Source organism: Oncorhynchus nerka, unplaced genomic scaffold (genome assembly GCF_034236695.1).
Source record: "Oncorhynchus nerka isolate Pitt River unplaced genomic scaffold, Oner_Uvic_2.0 unplaced_scaffold_83___fragment_2___debris, whole genome shotgun sequence".
Lineage (NCBI taxonomy): Eukaryota > Metazoa > Chordata > Actinopteri > Salmoniformes > Salmonidae > Oncorhynchus > Oncorhynchus nerka.
The window spans coordinates 46,606-67,445 of record NW_027040339.1 but is presented as its reverse complement, the minus strand read 5'-3'; the positions used below and the strand labels follow the sequence as shown (position 1 = coordinate 67,445).

Genomic DNA, 20,840 nt, shown 5'->3' with positions numbered 1-20,840 from the left:
CATGTTGAACATATGATATGATTCAGTGTTGATTCGGTGTTGATTCAGTTTGTGATTCAGTGTTGATTCAGTGTTGATTCAGTGTGTGATTCTATGTTTTTTAGACTGCTGTTGTTGCTGCTGGTCTGACCCAAATGCTGGAGAGCGATGGTCACTACACGGTGTTCGCTCCAACCAACGAAGCCTTCGAGAAGATCCCCCCTGAAATGCTCAAGAGGATCCTAGGAGACCCCGTGGCTCTGAGAGGTGAATCTAAGGACAGTTGGATATAGAACGGGGAGATAGATATTTGATATAGAACAGGGAGATAGATATTTGATATAGAACAGGGAGATAGATATTTGATATAGAACAGGGAGATAGATATTTGATATAGAACGGGGAGATAGATTACATTTACATTTAAGTCATTTAGCAGACGCTCTTATCCAGAGCGACTTACAAATTGGTGCATTCACCTTATGACCTCCAGTGGAACAGTAGTGCATCTAAATCTTTTCAGGGGATGAGAGGGATTACTTTATCCTATCCTAGGTATTCCTTAAAGAGGTGGGGTTTCAGGTGTCTCCGGAAGGTGGTGATTGACTCCGCTGTCCTGGCGCCGTGAAGTTTGTTCCACCATTGGGGGCCAGAGCAGCGAACAGTTTTGACTGGGCTGGCGGGAACTGTATTCCTCAGTGGTAGGGAGGCGAGCAGGCCAGAGGTGGATGATGCCCTTGTTTGGGTGTAGGGCCTGATTGGATATGAGGTGCCGTTCCCCTCACAGCAGGGCACCATGGTCTTGTAGATAGCTTGGATGGATAGAACGTGAGAGAACTTGGGAAGGTTGAACACCAGACGGGCTGCGGCGTTCTGGATGAGTTGTAGGGGTTTAATGGCACAGGCAGGGAGCCCAGCCAACAGCGAGTTGCAGTAATCCAGACGGGAGATGACAAGTGCCTGGATTAGACCTGCAGGCAGGGTCGAGATGTTGTAGAGCATGAACCTGGAACGGGCCACCGCCTTGATGTTAGTTGAGAACGGGGTGTTGTCCAGATAAGGTTCTTAGCGCTCTGGGAGGAGGACACAATGGAGTTGTCAACCGTGAAGATCATGGAACGGGCAGTCCTTCCCGGGAGGAAGAGCAGCTCCGTCTTGCCGAGGTTCAGCTTGAGGTGGTGATCCGTCATCCACACGGATATGTCTGCCAGACATGCAGAGCGATACCTGGTCATCAGAAGGGGGAAAGGAGAAGATTAATTGTGTGTCGTCTGCATAGCAATGATAGAGAGACCATGTGAGGTTATGACAGAGCCAAGTGACTTGGTGTATAGCGAGAATAGGAGAGGGCCTAGAACAGAGCCCTTGGGGGACACCAGTGGTGAGAGCACGTGGTGTGGAGACGCTCGCCACGCCACCTGGGAGCGACCTGTCAGGTAGGACGCAATCCAATATAGAACCAACTCGGAGAGGGTGGAGAGGAGGATCTGATGGTTCACAGGAAGAGCCGATAGGTCTAGAAGGATGAGAGCAGAGGAGAGAGAGTTATTAGCAACAGAGAAGATAGTCTCAGTTGAATGACTAGTCTTGAAACCTGACTGATTTGGATCAAGAAGGTCATTCTGAGGAGATAGCGGGATATTTGAGAGTTTTGGAGAGAAAAGAAAGAAGGGATACTGGTCTGTAGTTGTTGACATCGGAGGGATCGAGTGTAGGTTTTTTCAGAAGGGGTGCAACTCTCGCTCTCTTGAAGACGGAAGGGATAGATATTGGATATAGAACAGGAAGATAGATATTGGATATAGAACATGGAGATAGATATTGGATATAGAACAGGGAGATAGATATTGGATATAGAACGGGGAGATAGATATTGGATATAGAACAGGGAGATAGATATTGGATATAGAACAGGAAGATAGATATTGGATATAGAACAGGGAGATAGATATTGGATATAGAACAGGGAGATAGATATTGGCCTACACCCAAACAAGGGCACTGCGTTCATCCACCTCTGGCCTGCTCGCCTCCCTACCACTGAGGAAGTACAGTTCCCGCTCAGCCCAGTCAAAACTGTTCGCTGCTCTGGCCCCCCAATGGTGGAACAAACTCCCTCACGACGCCAGGACAGCGGAGTCAATCACCACCTTCCGGAGACACCTGAAACCCCACCTCTTTAAGGAATACCTAGGATAGGATAAAGTAATCCCTCTCACCCCCCTCCCCCTTAAACGATTTAGATGCACTACTGTTCCACTGGATGTCATAAGGTGAATGCACCAATTTGTAAGTCGCTCTGGATAAGAGCGTCTGCTAAATGACTTAAATGTAAATGTAATGTAGAACAGGGAGATAGATATTGGATATAGAACAGGGAGATAGATATTGGATATAGAACAGGGAGATAGATATTTGATATAGAATGGGGAGATAGATATTGGATTTAGAACAGGAAGATAGATATTGGATATAGAACAGGGAGATAGATATTGGATATAGAACAGGGAGATAGATATCGAAGACTGGAACCCAATGACTTATTAACGTGAACTAAGTTCTACTTGTGTCTGTACTCTCCATCCAGACCTGCTGAACTACCACATCCTGAAGAACATGCAGTGTGCAGAGTCCATCACATCTGGTACTCCCCTGGAGACCCTACAGGGGACTGTGCTAGAGGTGGGTTGTGATGGGAGTGACATGACCCTCAACGGGAAGGCCATCATCCAGAAAAAAGACCAGCTGGGGACCAACGGAGTCGTCCACTACATCAACGAGCTCCTCATCCCAGACTCGGGTATTCAAATCAGAGTCAGATCCTTAGGTTGAGAGTTGTTGCGTCAATGTCAAAATATAAGGCTGTAATTCAAACTATTGGACTTCTGCCTTCTTTTATGAGATTATTAGTAAGGGTGATTTAGTCTGAGAAGGTCTCGGACTGCCATAGGAGTTGAGTCTGATAAGTCTCTGATTGCCATAGGAGTTGAGAGTCTAGTCTGAGAAGGTCTCTGATTGCCGTAGGAGTTGAGAGTCTAGTCTGGAAGGTATCTGACTGCCATAGGAGTTGAGAGTCTGAGAAGGTCTCTGATTGTCATAGGAGTTGAGAGTCTAGTCTGGAAGGTCTCTGACTGCCATAGGAGTTGAGAGTCTGAGAAGGTCTCTGATTGCCATAGGAGTTGAGAGTCTAGTCTGGAAGGTCTCTGATTGCCATAGGATGAGAAATGAGAAATGTTCATTTATGTACTGATCTCTTTTTTAAGCTAAAACCTTGTTGGAGCTGGCCCAGGGATCTGTCATTACCACAGCGACCAAGCTGTTTGTTGATGCTGGTCTTGGCTCCCACCTTTCTGGCTCAGAGGCTCTGACCATCCTGACCCCTCAGAATGAAGCTTTCAAAGGTATCATTGATCGATGGTGCTCCCTCCATCCTTTTCTCCCCCCATCTCCATCTCTCTCTCGCTCTCTGTCTGCCTCTCTGTCTCCTTCTCTCTATGCTAACAAACAGGAATGACTTGAGCCATGATTCGTGAGCCATTTCATAAATCTGATAACTTCTGTATCTATTGTTAACAGAGGGTGTGACGATGACTGGTGAGCTGAAGAAGCTGTTGAAGAACCACATCCTGAAGGAGCAGCTGTCTTCCAGTGTACTGTACCACAGACAAGAGCTAGAGACTCTGGGAGGAATCAAACTCCGAGTGTTGGTCTACCGTAACGTAAGTACCACAGATCAAATCCCTCTGGAGGACCTACAGCGGGCATCCCATGAGCTGAATTAAGAGAAGACAATACTCTTCCTAAAGGTTAAAGGTTAACTCATTATGTAGATTACTCTCTTCCTAAAGGTTAAAGGTTAACTCATTATGTAGATTACCCTTTTCCTAAAGGTTAAAGGTTAACTCATTATGTAGATTACCCTTTTCCTAAAGGTTAACTCATTATGTAGATGACTCTCTTCCTAAAGGTTAAAGGTTAACTCATTATGTAGATGACTCTCTTCCTAAAGGTTAAAGGTTAACTCATTATGTAGATGACTCTCTTCCTAAAGGTTAACTCATTATGTAGATGACTCTCTTCCTAAAGGTTAAAGGTTAACTCATTATGTAGATGACTCTCTTCCTAAAGGTTAAAGGTTAACTCATTATGTAGATGACTCTCTTCCTAAAGGTTAAAGGTTAACTCATTATGTAGATGACTCTCTTCCTAAAGGTTAAAGGTTAACTCAATATGTAGATGACTCTCTTCCTAAAGGTTAACTCATTATGTAGATGACTCTCTTCCTAAAGGTTAAAGGTTAACTCATTATGTAGATGACTCTCTTCCTAAAGGTTAAAGGTTAACTCATTATGTAGATGACTCTCTTCCTAAAGGTTAAAGGTTAACTCATTATGTAGATGACTCTCTTCCTAAAGGTTAACTCATTATGTAGATGACTCTCTTCCTAAAGGTTAAAGGTTAACTCATTATGTAGATGACTCTCTTCCTAAAGGTTAACTCATTATGTAGATGACTCTCTTCCTAAAGGTTAAAGGTTAACTCAATATGTAGATGACTCTCTTCCTAAAGGTTAAAGGTTAACTCATTATGTAGATGACTCTCTTCCTAAAGGTTAAAACTCATTATGTAGTTACCCTTTTCCTACTCATTATGTAGATGACTCTCTTCCTAAAGGTTAACTCATTATGTAGATGACTAAAGGTTAAAGGTTAACTCATTATGTAGATGACTCTCTTCCTAAAGGTTAACTCATTATGTAGATGACTCTCTTCCTAAAGGTTAAAGGTTAACTCATTATGTAGATGACTCTCTTCCTAAAGGTTAACTCATTATGTAGATGACTCTCTTCCTAAAGGTTAACTCATTATGTAGATGACTCTCTTCCTAAAGGTTAAAGGTTAACTCATTATGTAGATTACTCTCTTCCTAAAGGAACATCGTGGCCATGTTCTGTTATAATCTCCACCCGGCACAGCCAGAAGAGGACTGGCCACACCTCATAGCCTGGTTCCTCTCTAGGTTCCTTCCTAGGTTCTGGCCTTTCTAGGGAGTTTTTCCTAGACACCGTGCTTCTACACCTGCATTGCTTGCTGTTTGGGGTTTTAGACTAGGTTTCTGTACAGCACTTTGTGACATCGGCTGATGTAAAAAGGGCTTTATAAATATATTTGATTGATTGAGGTAATGGGATGCAATCATGGTGATGGTAGAGCAAACATTACTTCAAACTCACTCACTCACTCACTCACTCACTCACTCACTCACTCACTCACTCACTCACTCACACTCTCTCTATCTCTCACTCTCTCAATAACAGAGCCTGTGCATAGAGAACTCCTGTATCGCTGCCCACGACAAGACCGGACGTTTTGGCAGCATGTTCACAGTCGACAAGGTCCTGACTCCCCCAATGGGCACCATCATGGATGTCCTGAAGGCTGATGACCGATTCAGGTGAGAGTCAATGAATCAGTGAATGAATCAGTGAATGATTCAATACCAAGGTTTTCCTTAATAATATCTTGAGGCAATATGATTCCATTTCAGAAGAACAAGAACAGACATGTAGCATATGCACAAAAGAGGGTACAGTGTAAAAATAAAAAGTCCCAAAACACCATGGTTGTGTAATGAAAACGTGACAAGTACCAGAACCTGAACTGAAATCTGGTGTTTGGAGGGTGTTTGAATGTAAACCCAATGTAAATGGTATGATACACATCATAGATTTTAAAACAGAAGTACTCTGAAACACCCAAAGTGGTTCCTCGACCTGAATATAGTTAATTTTAAGTGTTGTGAAACACTTTTGGGGGTTTCAGTGAATGTAAAAGGCAACATCAAAACACGTAAACTTCTCATACAATCAGTTTAGAAATGCAAATGGTTTAAAAGTCTAAATATTGATTGAAGGAGGAGGCCTATGGAGAATAGTTTTTTCCACCTTTATTCTTTCAATGCTTTATTTATACAGATTAGAAACAGGAGGGGAATTACAGTGGTACATTTCCTCTGATTTTTACCCACTCAATCACACAGCCACACTATTAAAAATTATTTTTGGGTTAATTGGAATTAACACACACACAAAAAATATATACTTAATAAAAAATGAATGCAAATTGTGCTAAACCCGTTGTCTAGCAGTAACACCCCCGGATGAGAGACATCATCCCTCTCCCAACCGAAGACCGAAGTTAAATTCCCCTCTCCAACCCTTCAGTCTGTTTCTCCCATCTACCTGTAATCACCTGTTCCAACCCTTCAGTCTGTGTCTCCCATCTACCTGTAATCACCTGTTCCAACCCTTCAGTCTGTGTCTCCCATCTACCTGTAATCACCTGTTCCAACCCTTCAGTCTGTTTCTCCCATCTACCTGTAATCACCTGTTCCAACCCTTCAGCCTGTTTCTCCCATCTACCTGTAATCACCTGTTCCAACCCTTCAGTCTGTTTCTCCCATCTACCTGTAATCACCTGTTCCAACCCTTCAGCCTGTTTCTCCCATCTACCTGTAATCACCTGTTCCAACCCTTCAGCCTGTTTCTCCCATCTACCTGTAATCACCTGTTCCAACCCTTCAGTCTGTTTCTCCCATCTACCTGTAATCACCTGTTCCAACCCTTCAGTCTGTTTCTCCCATCTACCTGTAATCACCTGTTCCAACCCTTCAGTCTGTTTCTCCCATCTACCTGTAATCACCTGTTCCAACCCTTCAGTCTGTTTCTCCCATCTACCTGTAATCACCTGTTCCAACCCTTCAGCCTGTTTCTCCCATCTACCTGTAATCACCTGTTCCAACCCTTCAGTCTGTTTCTCCCATCTACCTGTAATCACCTGTTCCAACCCTTCAGTCTGTTTCTCCCATCTACCTGTAATCACCTGTTCCAACCCTTCAGCCTGTTTCTCCCATCTACCTGTAATCACCTGTTCCAACCCTTCAGTCTGTTTCTCCCATCTACCTGTAATCACCTGTTCCAACCCTTCAGCCTGTTTCTCCCATCTACCTGTAATCACCTGTTCCAACCCTTCAGTCTGTTTCTCCCATCTACCTGTAATCACCTGTTCCAACCCTTCAGTCTGTGTCTCCCATCTATCTGTAATCACCTGTTCCAACCCTTCAGTCTGTTTCTCCCATCTACCTGTAATCACCTGTTCCAACCCTTCAGTCTGTTTCTCCCATCTACCTGTAATCACCTGTTCCAACCCTTCAGTCTGTTTCTCCCATCTACCTGTAATCACCTGTTCCAACCCTTCAGTCTGTTTCTCCCATCTACCTGTAATCACCTGTTCCAACCCTTCAGTCTGTTTCTCCCATCTACCTGTAATCACCTGTTCCAACCCTTCAGTCTGTTTCTCCCATCTACCTGTAATCACCTGTTCCAACCATTCAGTCTGTTTCTCCCATCTACCTGTAATCACCTGTTCCAATCCTTCAGTCTGTTTCTCCCATCTACCTGTAATCACCTGTTCCAATCCTTCAGTCTGTTTCTCCCATCTACCTGTAATCACCTGTTCCAACCCTTCAGTCTGTTTCTCCCATCTACCTGTAATCACCTGTTCCAACCCTTCAGTCTGTTTCTCCCATCTACCTGTAATCACCTGTTCCAACCCTTCAGTCTGTGTCTCCAACCAATCTACCTGTAATCACCTGTTCCAACCCTTCAGTCTGTGTCTCCCATCTACCTGTAATCACCTGTTCCAATCCTTCAGTCTGTTTCTCCCATCTACCTGTAATCACCTGTTCCAACCCTTCAGTCTGTTTCTCCCATCTATCTGTAATCACCTGTTCCAACCCTTCAGCCTGTTTCTCCCATCTACCTGTAATCACCTGTTCCAACCCTTCAGTCTGTGTCTCCAACCAATCTACCTGTAATCACCTGTTCCAACCCTTCAGTCTGTGTCTCCCATCTACCTGTAATCACCTGTTCCAATCCTTCAGTCTGTTTCTCCCATCTACCTGTAATCACCTGTTCCAACCCTTCAGTCTGTTTCTCCCATCTATCTGTAATCACCTGTTCCAACCCTTCAGTCTGTTTCTCCCATCTACCTGTAATCACCTGTTCCAACCCTTCAGTCTATTTCTCCCATCTTATCCGTGTCCCTTTTTTCATTTCATAACTGTCTTCTTTAAAAAAAATGTATGCTAGTCGTTTCAATGATTTATTCATTTCAATTTACCAAAAATAATGTAAAAATGAATCAAACTGAATATGTTGTTAAAAACATAATTATCTTTCATGAGTATAACCAACAAGATTGAACTCATTGGAAGTCTTTTGTTTAAACCACATTGCGCATTTCCTTATCTTGCCACGTGATTCTGTTTTTAGAGGATTGTGGTTTATTTAAAAAATAAAAATAAAAAATACTTTTTGATTCTTTCACACAATGTGGTATGAATGTTTTGAAGAAAGAAAAGTATATTTCTAAATTAGTATTAAGCTTGTTGTGCCACGAGGTGTAATGGATCGTGATGAACGCATATCGAAACCGTCAAGACAAATTGACGTTCAATGAGCACAGCACACATTCCGGCAGGGTAGCCTAGTGGTTAGAGTGTAGAGGCGGCAGGGTAGCCTAGTGGTTAGAGTGTAGAGGTGGCAGGTAGCCTAGTGGTTAGAGTGTAGAGTCGGCAGGGTAGCCTAGTGGTTAGAGTGTAGGGACGGCAGGGTAGCCTAGTGGTTAGAGTGTAGGGACGGCAGGGTAGCCTAGTGGTTAGAGTGTAGGGACGGCAGGGTAGCCTAGTGGTTAGAGTGTAGGGACGGCAGGGTAGCCTAGTGGTTAGAGTGTAGGGACACACATTCCGGCAGGGTAGCCTAGTGGTTAGAGTGTAGGGACGGCAGGGTAGCCTAGTGGTTAGAGTGTAGGGACGGCAGGGTAGCCTAGTGGTTAGAGTGTAGGGACGGCAGGGTAGCCTAGTGGTTAGAGTGTAGGGACGGCAGGGTAGCCTAGTGGTTAGAGTGTAGAGGCGGCAGGGTAGCCTAGTGGTTAGAGTGTAGAGGCGGCAGGGTAGCCTAGTGGTTAGAGTGTAGAGGCGGCAGGGTAGCCTAGTGGTTAGAGTGTAGAGGCGGCAGGGTAGCCTAGTGGTTAGAGTGTAGAGGCGGCAGGGTAGCCTAGTGGTTAGAGTGTAGAGGCGGCAGGGTAGCCTAGTGGTTAGAGTGTAGGGACGGCAGGGTAGCCTAGTGGTTAGAGTGTAGGGACGGCAGGGTAGCCTAGTGGTTAGAGTGTAGAGGCGGCAGGGTAGCCTAGTGGTTAGAGTGTAGAGGCGGCAGGGTAGCCTAGTGGTTAGAGTGTAGGGACGGCAGGGTAGCCTAGTGGTTAGAGTGTAGGGACGGCAGGGTAGCCTAGTGGTTAGAGTGTAGGGACGGCAGGGTAGCCTAGTGGTTAGAGTGTAGGGACGGCAGGGTAGCCTAGTGGTTAGAGTGTAGGGACGGCAGGGTAGCCTAGTGGTTAGAGTGTAGGGACGGCAGGGTAGCCTAGTGGTTAGAGTGTAGGGACCAGGGTAGCCTAGTGGTTAGAGTGTAGGGACGGCAGGGTAGCCTAGTGGTTAGAGTGTAGGGACGGCAGGGTAGCCTAGTGGTTAGAGTGTAGGGACGGCAGGGTAGCCTAGTGGTTAGAGTGTAGGGACGGCAGGGTAGCCTAGTGGTTAGAGTGTAGAGGCGGCAGGGTAGCCTAGTGGTTAGAGTGTAGAGGCGGCAGGGTAGCCTAGTGGTTAGAGTGTAGAGGCGGCAGGGTAGCCTAGTGGTTAGAGTGTAGAGGCGGCAGGGTAGCCTAGTGGTTAGAGTGTAGAGGCGGCAGGGTAGCCTAGTGGTTAGAGTGTAGGGACGGCAGGGTAGCCTAGTGGTTAGAGTGTAGGGACGGCAGGGTAGCCTAGTGGTTAGAGTGTAGGACTAGTAAACGGAAGGTTGCAAGTTCAAATCACGGAGCTGACAAGGTACAAATCTGTCGTTCTGCCCCTGAACAGGCAGTTAACCCACTGTTCCTAGGCAGTCATTGAAAATAAGAATTTGTTCTTAACTGACTTGCCTAGTAAAATAAAGGTAAAATATAAAATAAATACATTCCGACATTCACGATTGTCAGTGGAAGAGGCAAGTACAGAATCCTCATGTCTTGCAGTTCTACGTCCAGTTTGTGCCGGTGGTTTTAAACACAGTGCCTGCCAAACCGGTATAAAATGGCAAATTATCAAATACATAAAACAATGTTACCATTAAGACACCAGACAAAGGGATTTAATTCTGCACTAGACAGGATTCAAAACATCATAATGGGGTTTAGAAGCTTTAGAGAGAGGAAACTACACCAAAAGAGACGGTATCTAATTCTGTGCTGAACAGGACACGAAACACCATCATAGTGTTTTCAACCTTTTTTTCGGTTAGTCCTCCTAGTCCCTGGCAAGGTGTTGCACAACACTTGATGAAGTTGTGTTACGACACACCTTGTCATGTTTCAGAACATCTCAGGATGATGTGTTTCAAATATTCTAGCAAAGTGAAGGTTTTTGTCTCCTTCAAGTTGGTGGCAGCTCAGTTGCCACTGGTTTTGGTGTTACAATACACTTCATTTTAACAGTGTAGCTTCTGCCTACGTAGCACAGCGTGTGTTCTTCTTCTGTAGCTATAGGCCTCCAAGCGTCTTAATGGTTTTTCCAGAACTGAAAGGCTCAAAAGGCAAAATGCTGCTTCATTTCCACCCACGTTCAAAGTCCTGGTTATTTTCCGTTTACTCTGTGTGTTTTTACTACCATTGATCTGTTCTGTTCTGCCATGATTCAACTGATACATGTTTGGTATATTTGGCACATCAGAAACCACAACTCTTCGATGTGGTAAAAACTTTCCCAATGGTCAACTGAAGTCCTCTTTCTTCCTCTGAAGATGGTTTTTTTTTGCAAACTGTGTGTGTTGGAAATCAGTCAGTTGTCAAGTCTTCTTTGTTGCTCTGAGGGTGGTCTTTCTAAGTGTGTGTTCCCTTCTTTTTTCCAGTCTGTTGGTCGGTGCCATCCAGACGGCTGGCTTGACAGAGCTGATGAACCAGGCCGGTCCCCATACCGTGTTCGCTCTCACCAACGATGCCTTCAGCGCCTTGCCAAAGGCTGACCTCAACAAACTCATGGGTAAGGACATCCCTGGCTCCAGACATTCTAGTTTTTCTAGAACAAAGCCAGTCTCAAACGAGAATAGAGGGTTGAGGTCTGGTAATGTAAGACTAGGATAATTATAACAGATACCTCTCCGCCATATGTGCTCTATCACATGTATGTTGTGTATGTAGTGTATGTCATATGTGTAGTGTATGTCATATATGTAGTGTATATAATTTATGTCATATATGTAGTCTATGTCATATATGTAGTGTATATAATTTATGTCATATATGTAGTCTATGTCATATGTGTAGTGTATGTCATATGTGTAGTGTATGTCATATTTAGTGTATGTCATATGTATATAATTCATGTATGTCATATATAGTGTATGTCATGTGTGTAGTGTATGTCATATGTGTATATGTGTAGTGTATGTCATGTGTGTAGTGTATGTCATATGTGTAGTGTATGTCATATGTGTAGTGTATGTCATATGTGTAGTGTATGTCATGTGTGTAGTGTATGTCATGTGTGTAGTGTATGTCATATGTGTAGTGTATGTCATGTGTGTAGTGTATGTCATGTGTGTAGTGTATGTCATATGTGTAGTGTATGTCATGTGTGTAGTGTATGTCATATGTGTAGTGTATGTCATATGTGTAGTGTATGTCATATGTGTAGTGTATGTCATGTGTGTAGTGTATGTCATGTAATTATGTCATGTGTATATGTCAATGTTAGTGTATGTCATATGTGTAGTGTATGTCATATGTGTAGTGTATGTCATGTGTGTAGTGTATGTCATGTGTAGTGTATATAATTTATGTAGTGTATGTCATATGTGTAGTGTATGTCATGTGTGTAGTGTATGTCATGTGTAGTGTATGTCATGTGTGTAGTGTATGTCATGTGTGTAGTGTATGTCATGTGTAGTGTATGTCATGTGTGTAGTGTATGTCATGTGTGTAGTGTATGTCATATGTGTAGTGTATGTCATATGTGTAGTGTATGTCATGTGTGTAGTGTATGTCATGTGTGTAGTGTATGTCATGTGTGTAGTGTATGTCATGTGTGTAGTGTATGTCATGTGTGTAGTGTATGTCATGTGTGTAGTGTATGTCATGTGTGTAGTGTATGTCATGTGTAGTGTATATCATTTATGTAGTGTATTTGGGTGACTGGCATCCTGCCTTACAAACAACCAAACTGTGAACAGGTTTCACATGACTGGCTTTGCAAAACACTGTACTTTTCCAGCAAAGAAAAATCAATGGCACCTAAGGACAATCTGATTTGTCCCACAGTGAAAATATGTTCGGCAGACAGACAGAACTGTTTGCATGAACCTAATAACCTATCTACACGCAGGAAATGATGACATGGTAGAATGCATCTTGGATGCTAGCACACGTATGAATGCCAAACAGCTGTGGTTAACAGGAGCCAGTTGTTCAGTTACAGTATGACCTACCTACAGTATACTCCAGCTACAATTACTGTTTTTGGGTATATAAAATAATGTGTAATGAATAAACACTGCTGTTTGTTAATGATTGTCAACTGTTTTGCAACAACAACTGTTTAGATGAGCAGGACACGTTTAGACAAATAGAATCATGTTGAATGACATCATGTTCAATGACTTCATGTTGAATGACATCATGTTCAATGACATCATGTTGAATGACTTCATGTTGAATGACATCATGTTGAATTACTTCATGTTCAATGACTTCATGTTCAATGACATCATGTTGAATGACTTCATGTTCAATGACATGTTGAATGACATCATGTTGAATGACTTCATGTTCAATGACATCATGTTGAATGGCATCATGTTGAATGACTTCATGTTGAATGACATCATGTTCAATGACTTCATGTTGAATGACATCATGGTGAATGACATCATGTTCAATGACATCATGTTCAATGACATCATGTTCAATGACATCATGTTCAATGACATGTTGAATGACATCATGTTCAATGACTTCATGTTGAATGACATCATGTTGAATGACTTCATGTTGAATGACATCATGTTCAATGACATCATGTTCAATGACATCATGTTCAATGACTTCATGTTCAATGACTTCATGTTGAATGACTTCATGTTGAATGACTTCATGTTGAATGACATCATGTTGAATGACTTCATGTTGAATGGCATCATGTTGAATGACTTCATGTTCAATGACTTCATGTTGAATGACTTCATGTTGAATGACATCATGTTGAATGACTTCATGTTCAATGACTTCATGTTCAATGACTTCATGTTCAATGACTTCACGTTGAATGACTTCATGTTCAATGACATGTTGAATGACATCATGTTCAATGACATCATGTTGAATGACTTCATGTTCAATGACTTGTTGAATGGCATCATGTTGAATGACTTCATGTTGAATGACATCATGTTCAATGACTTCATGTTGAATGACATCATGGTGAATGACATCATGTTCAATGACATCATGTTCAATGACATGTTCAATGACTTCATGTTGAATGACATCATGTTTAATGACTTCATGTTGAATGACATCATGTTTAATGACTTCATGTTGAATGACATCATGTTCAATGACTTCATGTTCAATGACTTCATGTTGAATGACTTCATGTTCAATGACTTCATGTTGAATGACATCATGTTAAATGACTTCATGTTCAATGACTTCATGTTGAATGACTTCATGTTGAATGGCATCATGTTGAATGACTTCATGTTGAATGACTTCATGTTCAATGACTTCATGTTCAATGACTTCATGTTCAATGACTTGTTGAATGACTTCATGTTCAATGACTTCATGTTCAATGACTTCATGTTCAATGACTTCATGTTGAATGACTTCATGTTCAATGACTTCATGTTCAATGACTTCATGTTGAATGACTTGAGAATGTAGCTGTAATGCTAAAGTTATGCAAAGTACCTTAACTCATCAGTTCCATGTTGCACAACCAATTCCTTTTCACTTTTTAAGCATTCATTCCTCAGCAGTGTTCCTCAGTTTCCTCTGTTTGTAAACGTCTAGACCATAGAGATATAACATGATCTGGTAGGTGTTCTAATATCAGCTTGTTGTCTAGGCAACCCCCAGGAGCTGGCCAGTGTTTTGAAGTACCACATGGCTAAGGAGATTCTGGTCAGTGGAGGAGTGGGCTCCCATACCAGACTGAAGCCTCTGCAGGGAGACAAGCTGGAGCTGAACATGGTACAGTACAGTAGGCCCTCATGACTGTTTGATCCTGGAACACACGATCCTGGAACACATGATCCTAGAACACACGATCCTGGAACACACGATCCCGGGAACACACGATCCTAGAACACACGATCCTGGAACACACAATCATAGAACACACGATCCTGGAACACACAATCATAGAACACACAATCCTGGAACACACAATCCTAGAACACACAATCCTGGAACACACAATCATAGAACACACAATCCTAGAACACACGATCCTAGAACACACAATCCTGGAACACACAATCATAGAACACACGATCCTGGAACACACAATCATAGAACACACAATCCTAGAACACACAATCATGGAACACACGATCCTGGAACACACGATTCTAGAACACACTATCCTGGAACAATTTGATCCTGCAACACATAATGTTTGATATTGATACTACTAACATGTGTACCACCAGTTCTACCAGTACTAACATGTAATAACAATATGAACATGTACTAACATGATCTGCACTGAAAGGCTACTAACATATACTGGTAGTACATGTTAGTACTGCTATAACATCTATTAACATGTACTAACATGTAATAAGAGTACTAACATGTACTACCAGTACTAACATGTTTACCACCAGTACGAACATGTACTACCAGTACTAACAGTATTAACATGTACTACCAGTACTAACATGTACTACCAGTACTAACAGTATTAACATGTACTAACAGTACTAACATGTATTAACAAGTACTAACAGTACTACCAGTATTAACATGTATTAACATGTACTACCAGTATTAACATGTATTAACATATACTACCAGTATTAACATATACTACCAGTATTAACATGTACTACCAGTATTAACATGTACTACCAGTACTACCAGTATTAACATGTACTACCAGTACTACCAGTATTAACATGTACTACCAGTACTAACATGTATTGACATGTACTACCAGTATTAACATGTACTACCAGTATTAACATGTACTACTAGTACTAACATGTATTAACATGTACTACCAGTATTAACATGTACTACCAGTATTAACATGTACTACCAGTACTAAAATGTATTAAGATGTACTACCAGTATTAACATGAACTACCAGTATAACATGTACTACCAGTACTAACATGTACTACCAGTATTAACATGTACTACCAGTACTAACATGTATTAACATGTACTACCAGTATTAACATGTACTAACAGTACTAACATGTACTAACAGTATTAACATGTATTAACATGTACTAACATGTATTAACATGAACTACCAGTATTAACATGTATTAACATTAACTACCAGTATTAACATGAACTACCAGTACTAACATGAACTACCAGTATTAATATGAACTACCAGTATTAAAATTTACTACCAGTTTATGAAACCAGTCTACTATTTATGATTTTGTTTTCAGTGGAGAAAATGCTACTGCTAATGTACTTCTATGACTTACATAATTTACATTGTGCACAATGTATTGATATACAGTACCAGTCAGAAGTTTGGACACACCTACTCATTCCAGGGTTTTTCTTTATTTTTTACTATTTTCTACATTGTAGAATAATAGTGAAGACATCAAACTATGAAATAACACATATAGTAGTAAACATAAAAGTGTTAAACAAATCAAAATCTATTTAATATTTGAGATTCTTAAAAGTAGCCGCCCTTTGTCTTGATGACAGCTTTGCACACTCTTGGCGTTCTCTCAACCAGCTTCACCTGGAATGCTTTTCCAACAGTCTTGGAAAAGTTCCCACATATGCTGAGCACTTGTTGGCTGATTTTCCTTCACTCTGCGGTCCGAGTCATCCCAAACCATCTCACATTGTAGTGTATGCCAATGTAGAAAATAAAGAAAAACCCAATTTTCTTTACTATGTAGAAAATAGTTTAAAAAATAAAGAAAACCCCTGGAATGAGTAGGTTTGTCTAAACTTTTGACTGGTACTGTACATTCTTTCAACATAACTTGATTCTTGTGAACCCCTGTTATGAAAATATTAAGTATCACCTTATATATACCCTGTATGTTTTTCTTCTTCAGAGGAACCAGACCGTGTACATCAACAAGGTCCCAGTGGTTGAAGCCGACTTGATGGCCACCAATGGAGTTGTCCATGCTGTGGGAGCCATCATAAAGCCACTGTGTAAGAGCAATCGCTTCACTGTCCATAAATACTGAATAAACCATCTCACATTACTGTATATGGCATACTGTATTATCCTCCAATTGTCATTCTAACCCTGTCTTGTTTTCTCTCCTCCAGCTCCTAAGGTTGACAGGGAACAGGCTGATGACCCCATCAGGACTGCCTCTTCCATGATAGTAAGGCATTTATAGACTCGTAGGTTGGAGTCATTAAAACTCGTTTTTCAACCACTCCACACATTTCTTGTTAACAAACTATAGTTTTGGCAAGTCGGTTAGGACATCTACTTTGTGCATGACACAAGTAATTTTTCTAACAATTGTTTACAGACAGATTATTTCACTTATAGTTCACTGTATCACAATTCCAGTGGGTCAGACGTTTACATACAATAAGTTGACTGTGCCTTTTAACAGCTTGGAACATTCCCGAAAATTGTGTCAGGGCTTTAGAAGATTCAGACATAATTTGAGTCAATTGGAGGTGTACTTGTGGATGTATTTCAAGGCCTACTTTCAAACTCAGTGCCTCTTTGCTTGGCATTATAGGAAAATCTAAAGAAATCAGCCAAGACTTCGGAAAAAAAATTGTAGACCTCCACAAGTCTGGTTCATCCTTGAGAGCAATTTCCAAACGCCTGAAGGTACCACGTTCATCTGTACAAACAATAGTACGCAAGTATAAACACCATGGAACCATGCAGCCGTCATACCGCTCAGGAAGGAGACACACTCTGTCTCCTAGAGATGAACGTACTTTGGTTCAAAAAGTGCAAATCAATCCCAGAACAACAGCAAAGGACCTTGTGAAGATGCTGGAGGAAACAGGTACAAAGGTATCTATATCCACAGTAAAACAAGTCCTATATCGACAAGGGCACTGTTCATCCACCTCTGGCCTGCTCGCCTCCCTAACCTGAAAGGTGGAACAAACTCCCTCACGACGCGCAATCAGCAAGGAAGAAGGATAAAGTAATCCACTCCTGCAAAGATGCCGTTCCACTGGAAAAAATTTGCCAGACTATGGTTTGCATATCGTAACCTGAAAGGCCGCTTCCTTGGAGAAATGTCCTCTGGTCTGATGAAACAAAAATAGAACTGTTTGGCCAAAATGACCATCGTTATGTATGGAGGAACAAGGGGGAGGCTTGCAAGCCGAAGAACACCACCCCAACCAGGAAGCACAGGGATGGCAGCATCATGTTGTGGGGTGCTTTGCTGCAGCAGGGACTGGAGCACTTCACAAAATAGATGGCATATTTGAGGAAGAAAAATTACCTGGATATATTGAAACAACATCTCAAGACATCAGTCAGAAAATTAAAGCTTGGTCGAAATGGGTCTTCCAAATGGACAATGACCCCAAGCATACTTCAAAGTTGTGGTAAAATGGCTTAAGGACAACAAAGTCAAGGTATTGGAGTGGCCATCACAAAGCCCTGACCTCAATCCTATAGAAAATATGTGGGCAAAACTGAAAAAGGGTGTGCGGGCAAGGAGGCCTACAAACCTGACTCAGTTGCACCAGCTCTGTCAGGAGGAATGGGCCAAAATTCACCCAGCTTATTGTGGAAGGTTACCTGAAATCTTTGACCCAAGTTAAAAAAAAATGTTTTGTGTGTGTGTGAATTTTACTCCTTTTTTCTCCCCAATTTTGTGGTATCCAATTGTTTAGTAGCTACTATTTTGTCTCATCGCTACAACTCCCGTACTGGCTCGGGAGAGACCAAGGTTGAAAGTCATGCGTCCTCCAATACACAACCCAACCAAGCCGCACTGCTTCTTAACACAGTGCCATCCAACCCGGAAGCCAGCCGCACCAATGTGTCGGAACCCAGAGTCTCTGGTGGCACAGCTGGCGCTGCAGTACAGCGCCCTTAACCACTGCGCCACCCGGGAGGCCCCAAGTTAAACCATTTAAAGGCAATGCTACCAAATACTAATTGACTGTATGTAAACTTCTGACCCATTGGGAATGTGATGAAAGAAATCATTTTCTCTACTATTATTTTGACATTTCACATTTTTAAAATAAAGTGGTGATCCTAACTGACCTAAGACAGGGAATATTTACTAGGATTAAACGTCAGGAATTGTGAAAAACTGAGTTTAAATGTATTTGGCTAAGGTGTATGTAAACTTCCAACTTCAACTGTAAATATTGTTGTATTCCTTTAATCACAGACGGACTCAAGAATCGGAGTCAAAAATGGTAAATATTCTTGGATCTCTCACAGTCTCGTGTGGTGCATTCCACAAAACCAACTACTGTTGAACTGGTGTTAAATGTTGTTTTGATCTTTCTTTTGTTTCAGATGACCTCTTCCAGAAGGTCAGGAAAAGTCTCTCCAGCAGAACGATGAGTCGCATCCAGTAAATGAAGAGAGAAACATCAACATCAACACAAATCAGTGGATTGTTCCTGTTTGTTTATGGAATATATTCTTATCTGGGGGAAAAAAAGAAAGTGTAATGGATCACATTTTGTCAAAGATGGTAAATATTAACCAATCTCTAGATGAAGACAGAGTTGGGGTATATTTTAGTGGAATATCTTCCATAATTGCTTTCATATACCAAAGACCAAAGAATTGAATTACTTGTGTATTTTCTTTGATGTGAAAAATGGACGACCAAAGCACAGCAACTAGCTATGACTACATATACTGTAGTTTCATGAAAAGTGTTTTGAATGTTCACACGTGACTTCTGATTTTAAATGTAAACGCAGAGCGGATTTTCTTGAGAAATATATACTGTATTTTGTTTTGATATGACAGATGTAGTATGTTTTCATATTTAGGCTGGAACGGAAAAGCTATTCGGGCAAATAAGTTCTGCTTCTATTTGATATTATTTTTTTCTTCCATTAAACCTGTTAAAAACAATAATGCACCCATAGTTATGTCTCATGCTTTCCATTTGTAACACACTGTAGCAATATATTTATGTGTGGAAACCAAAGAGCATAGTTATGTCACATGCTTTCCATTTGTAACACACTGTAGCAATATATTTATGTGTGGAAACCAAAGAGCAATGTCTGCACATCCCAAAAAATTAAATGTTCATTTTGTAGTTTGTTGGGATTTATTCAAGTTCTATCCATGACGACACCTAAGTGTTTCAAGATATTGGCACGGCACTTGTCTATATTATCTGCATCAAAAATGGCATCCTATTCCCTGTTTAAAGTCCTACTTTTGACCATGGTCCATAGGGGCTCTGGTCAAACTGTAGTGTACTGTATAGGACATAGGGTGCCTTTGGGACGTACCATACTCAATCATTTTGTATTTTTTTACCAGGTAGGCTAGTTGAGAACAAGTTCTCATTTACAACTGCTACCTGGCCAAGATTAAGCATAGCAGTTCGACATATACAATTTGTAAGTCGCTCTGGATAAGAGCGTCTGCTAAATGACTTAAATGTAAATGTATATACAACACAGAGTTACACATGGAATGAACAAAACATACAGTCAATAATACAGTAGAAAAAAAGAAACAAAGTCTATATACAGTGAGTGCAAATAAGGGAGTTAAGGCAATAAATAGGCCATGGTGGCGAAGTAATTACAATATGGCAATTAAACACTGGAATGGTAGATGGGCAAAAATGTCTGAGAACAATGTCTTTCTTTCGTTTGAAATAGACAAACTCCTGCTGAAAACCACCGACACAGGTCCATCTGTAGAACAACGTCAACACCTCACTGTACAGGAACTGAAAACTGAATTGGGACATTTTTCAAAGTTAATCTCATCCATGTGATTATCAATAATAATTGAATCCAAGACCGATACCTTCAACTCACCACTCACTAACATTGACTTTAATGTTAAGTTTTAAAAACTCTTTGAAGTGTGTTTCTGTATTCTCTCTGGAGGGGGGAAAAAGAAGAATTGTTCTTTGTAAAGAATTTAGAACATAGGAACCCCTACTGTGAGTTCCAGTTTCTTGGTTGAGTGCCTGGGAAGGGCCGTGTATAGGAGTGTTGTAAGGGAGAGAGGGGGAGACAGATATATGCATGCAATAGCTAGCTCCCAGTTGGCAGGTCTCCCGGCAAATGATCCGGAACGATGAATGAAACATTCCAAAAGTGTTTTACACTCTGGAGCAGACACTACCAAGCTGTTGGAGCTACAGGGGGCAGAGAGACCACTGACTAGGAGCCCTGCTCAGGAACTGAAGGCCACTGACTGGTCTGGATGCCAAGAAACAATTTAACAAGTCTAAATATTATGAGACAGATTATGGAGAAGGCAAAGGTCACGGCACTCTTTGGAGCTCTGGAATTCCCACTGGATTCTAGAACTCTCTCGAATGTCAGAGTTCGGATTCTATT

General features: G+C 41.5%; 1 protein-coding gene across 2 annotated transcripts in view; it reads left to right on the top strand.

Annotated features, from left to right (window-relative positions):
- The window catches only part of LOC115118233 (transforming growth factor-beta-induced protein ig-h3-like), a 41,785-nt gene extending 22,402 nt beyond the window's left edge, over window positions 1-19,383 (top strand). The window contains exons 7-17 of one of the 2 annotated variants that reach the window (XM_029646809.2): window positions 105-246; window positions 2,567-2,779; window positions 3,243-3,380; window positions 3,556-3,698; window positions 5,297-5,433; window positions 10,973-11,103; window positions 14,188-14,312; window positions 16,388-16,490; window positions 16,611-16,669; window positions 18,677-18,704; window positions 18,808-19,383. In XM_029646809.2, the coding sequence (XP_029502669.1) occupies window positions 105-246; window positions 2,567-2,779; window positions 3,243-3,380; window positions 3,556-3,698; window positions 5,297-5,433; window positions 10,973-11,103; window positions 14,188-14,312; window positions 16,388-16,490; window positions 16,611-16,669; window positions 18,677-18,704; window positions 18,808-18,869 (1,281 nt within the window). In that variant the 3' untranslated portion in view covers window positions 18,870-19,383. Of the gene's footprint in view, window positions 1-104; window positions 247-2,566; window positions 2,780-3,242; window positions 3,381-3,555; window positions 3,699-5,296; window positions 5,434-10,972; window positions 11,104-14,187; window positions 14,313-16,387; window positions 16,491-16,610; window positions 16,689-18,676; window positions 18,705-18,807 lie in introns of those variants that run through there. The other variant, XM_065016543.1, reaches the window with a different exon arrangement.
- The last annotated feature ends 1,457 nt before the right edge of the window (window positions 19,384-20,840 follow it).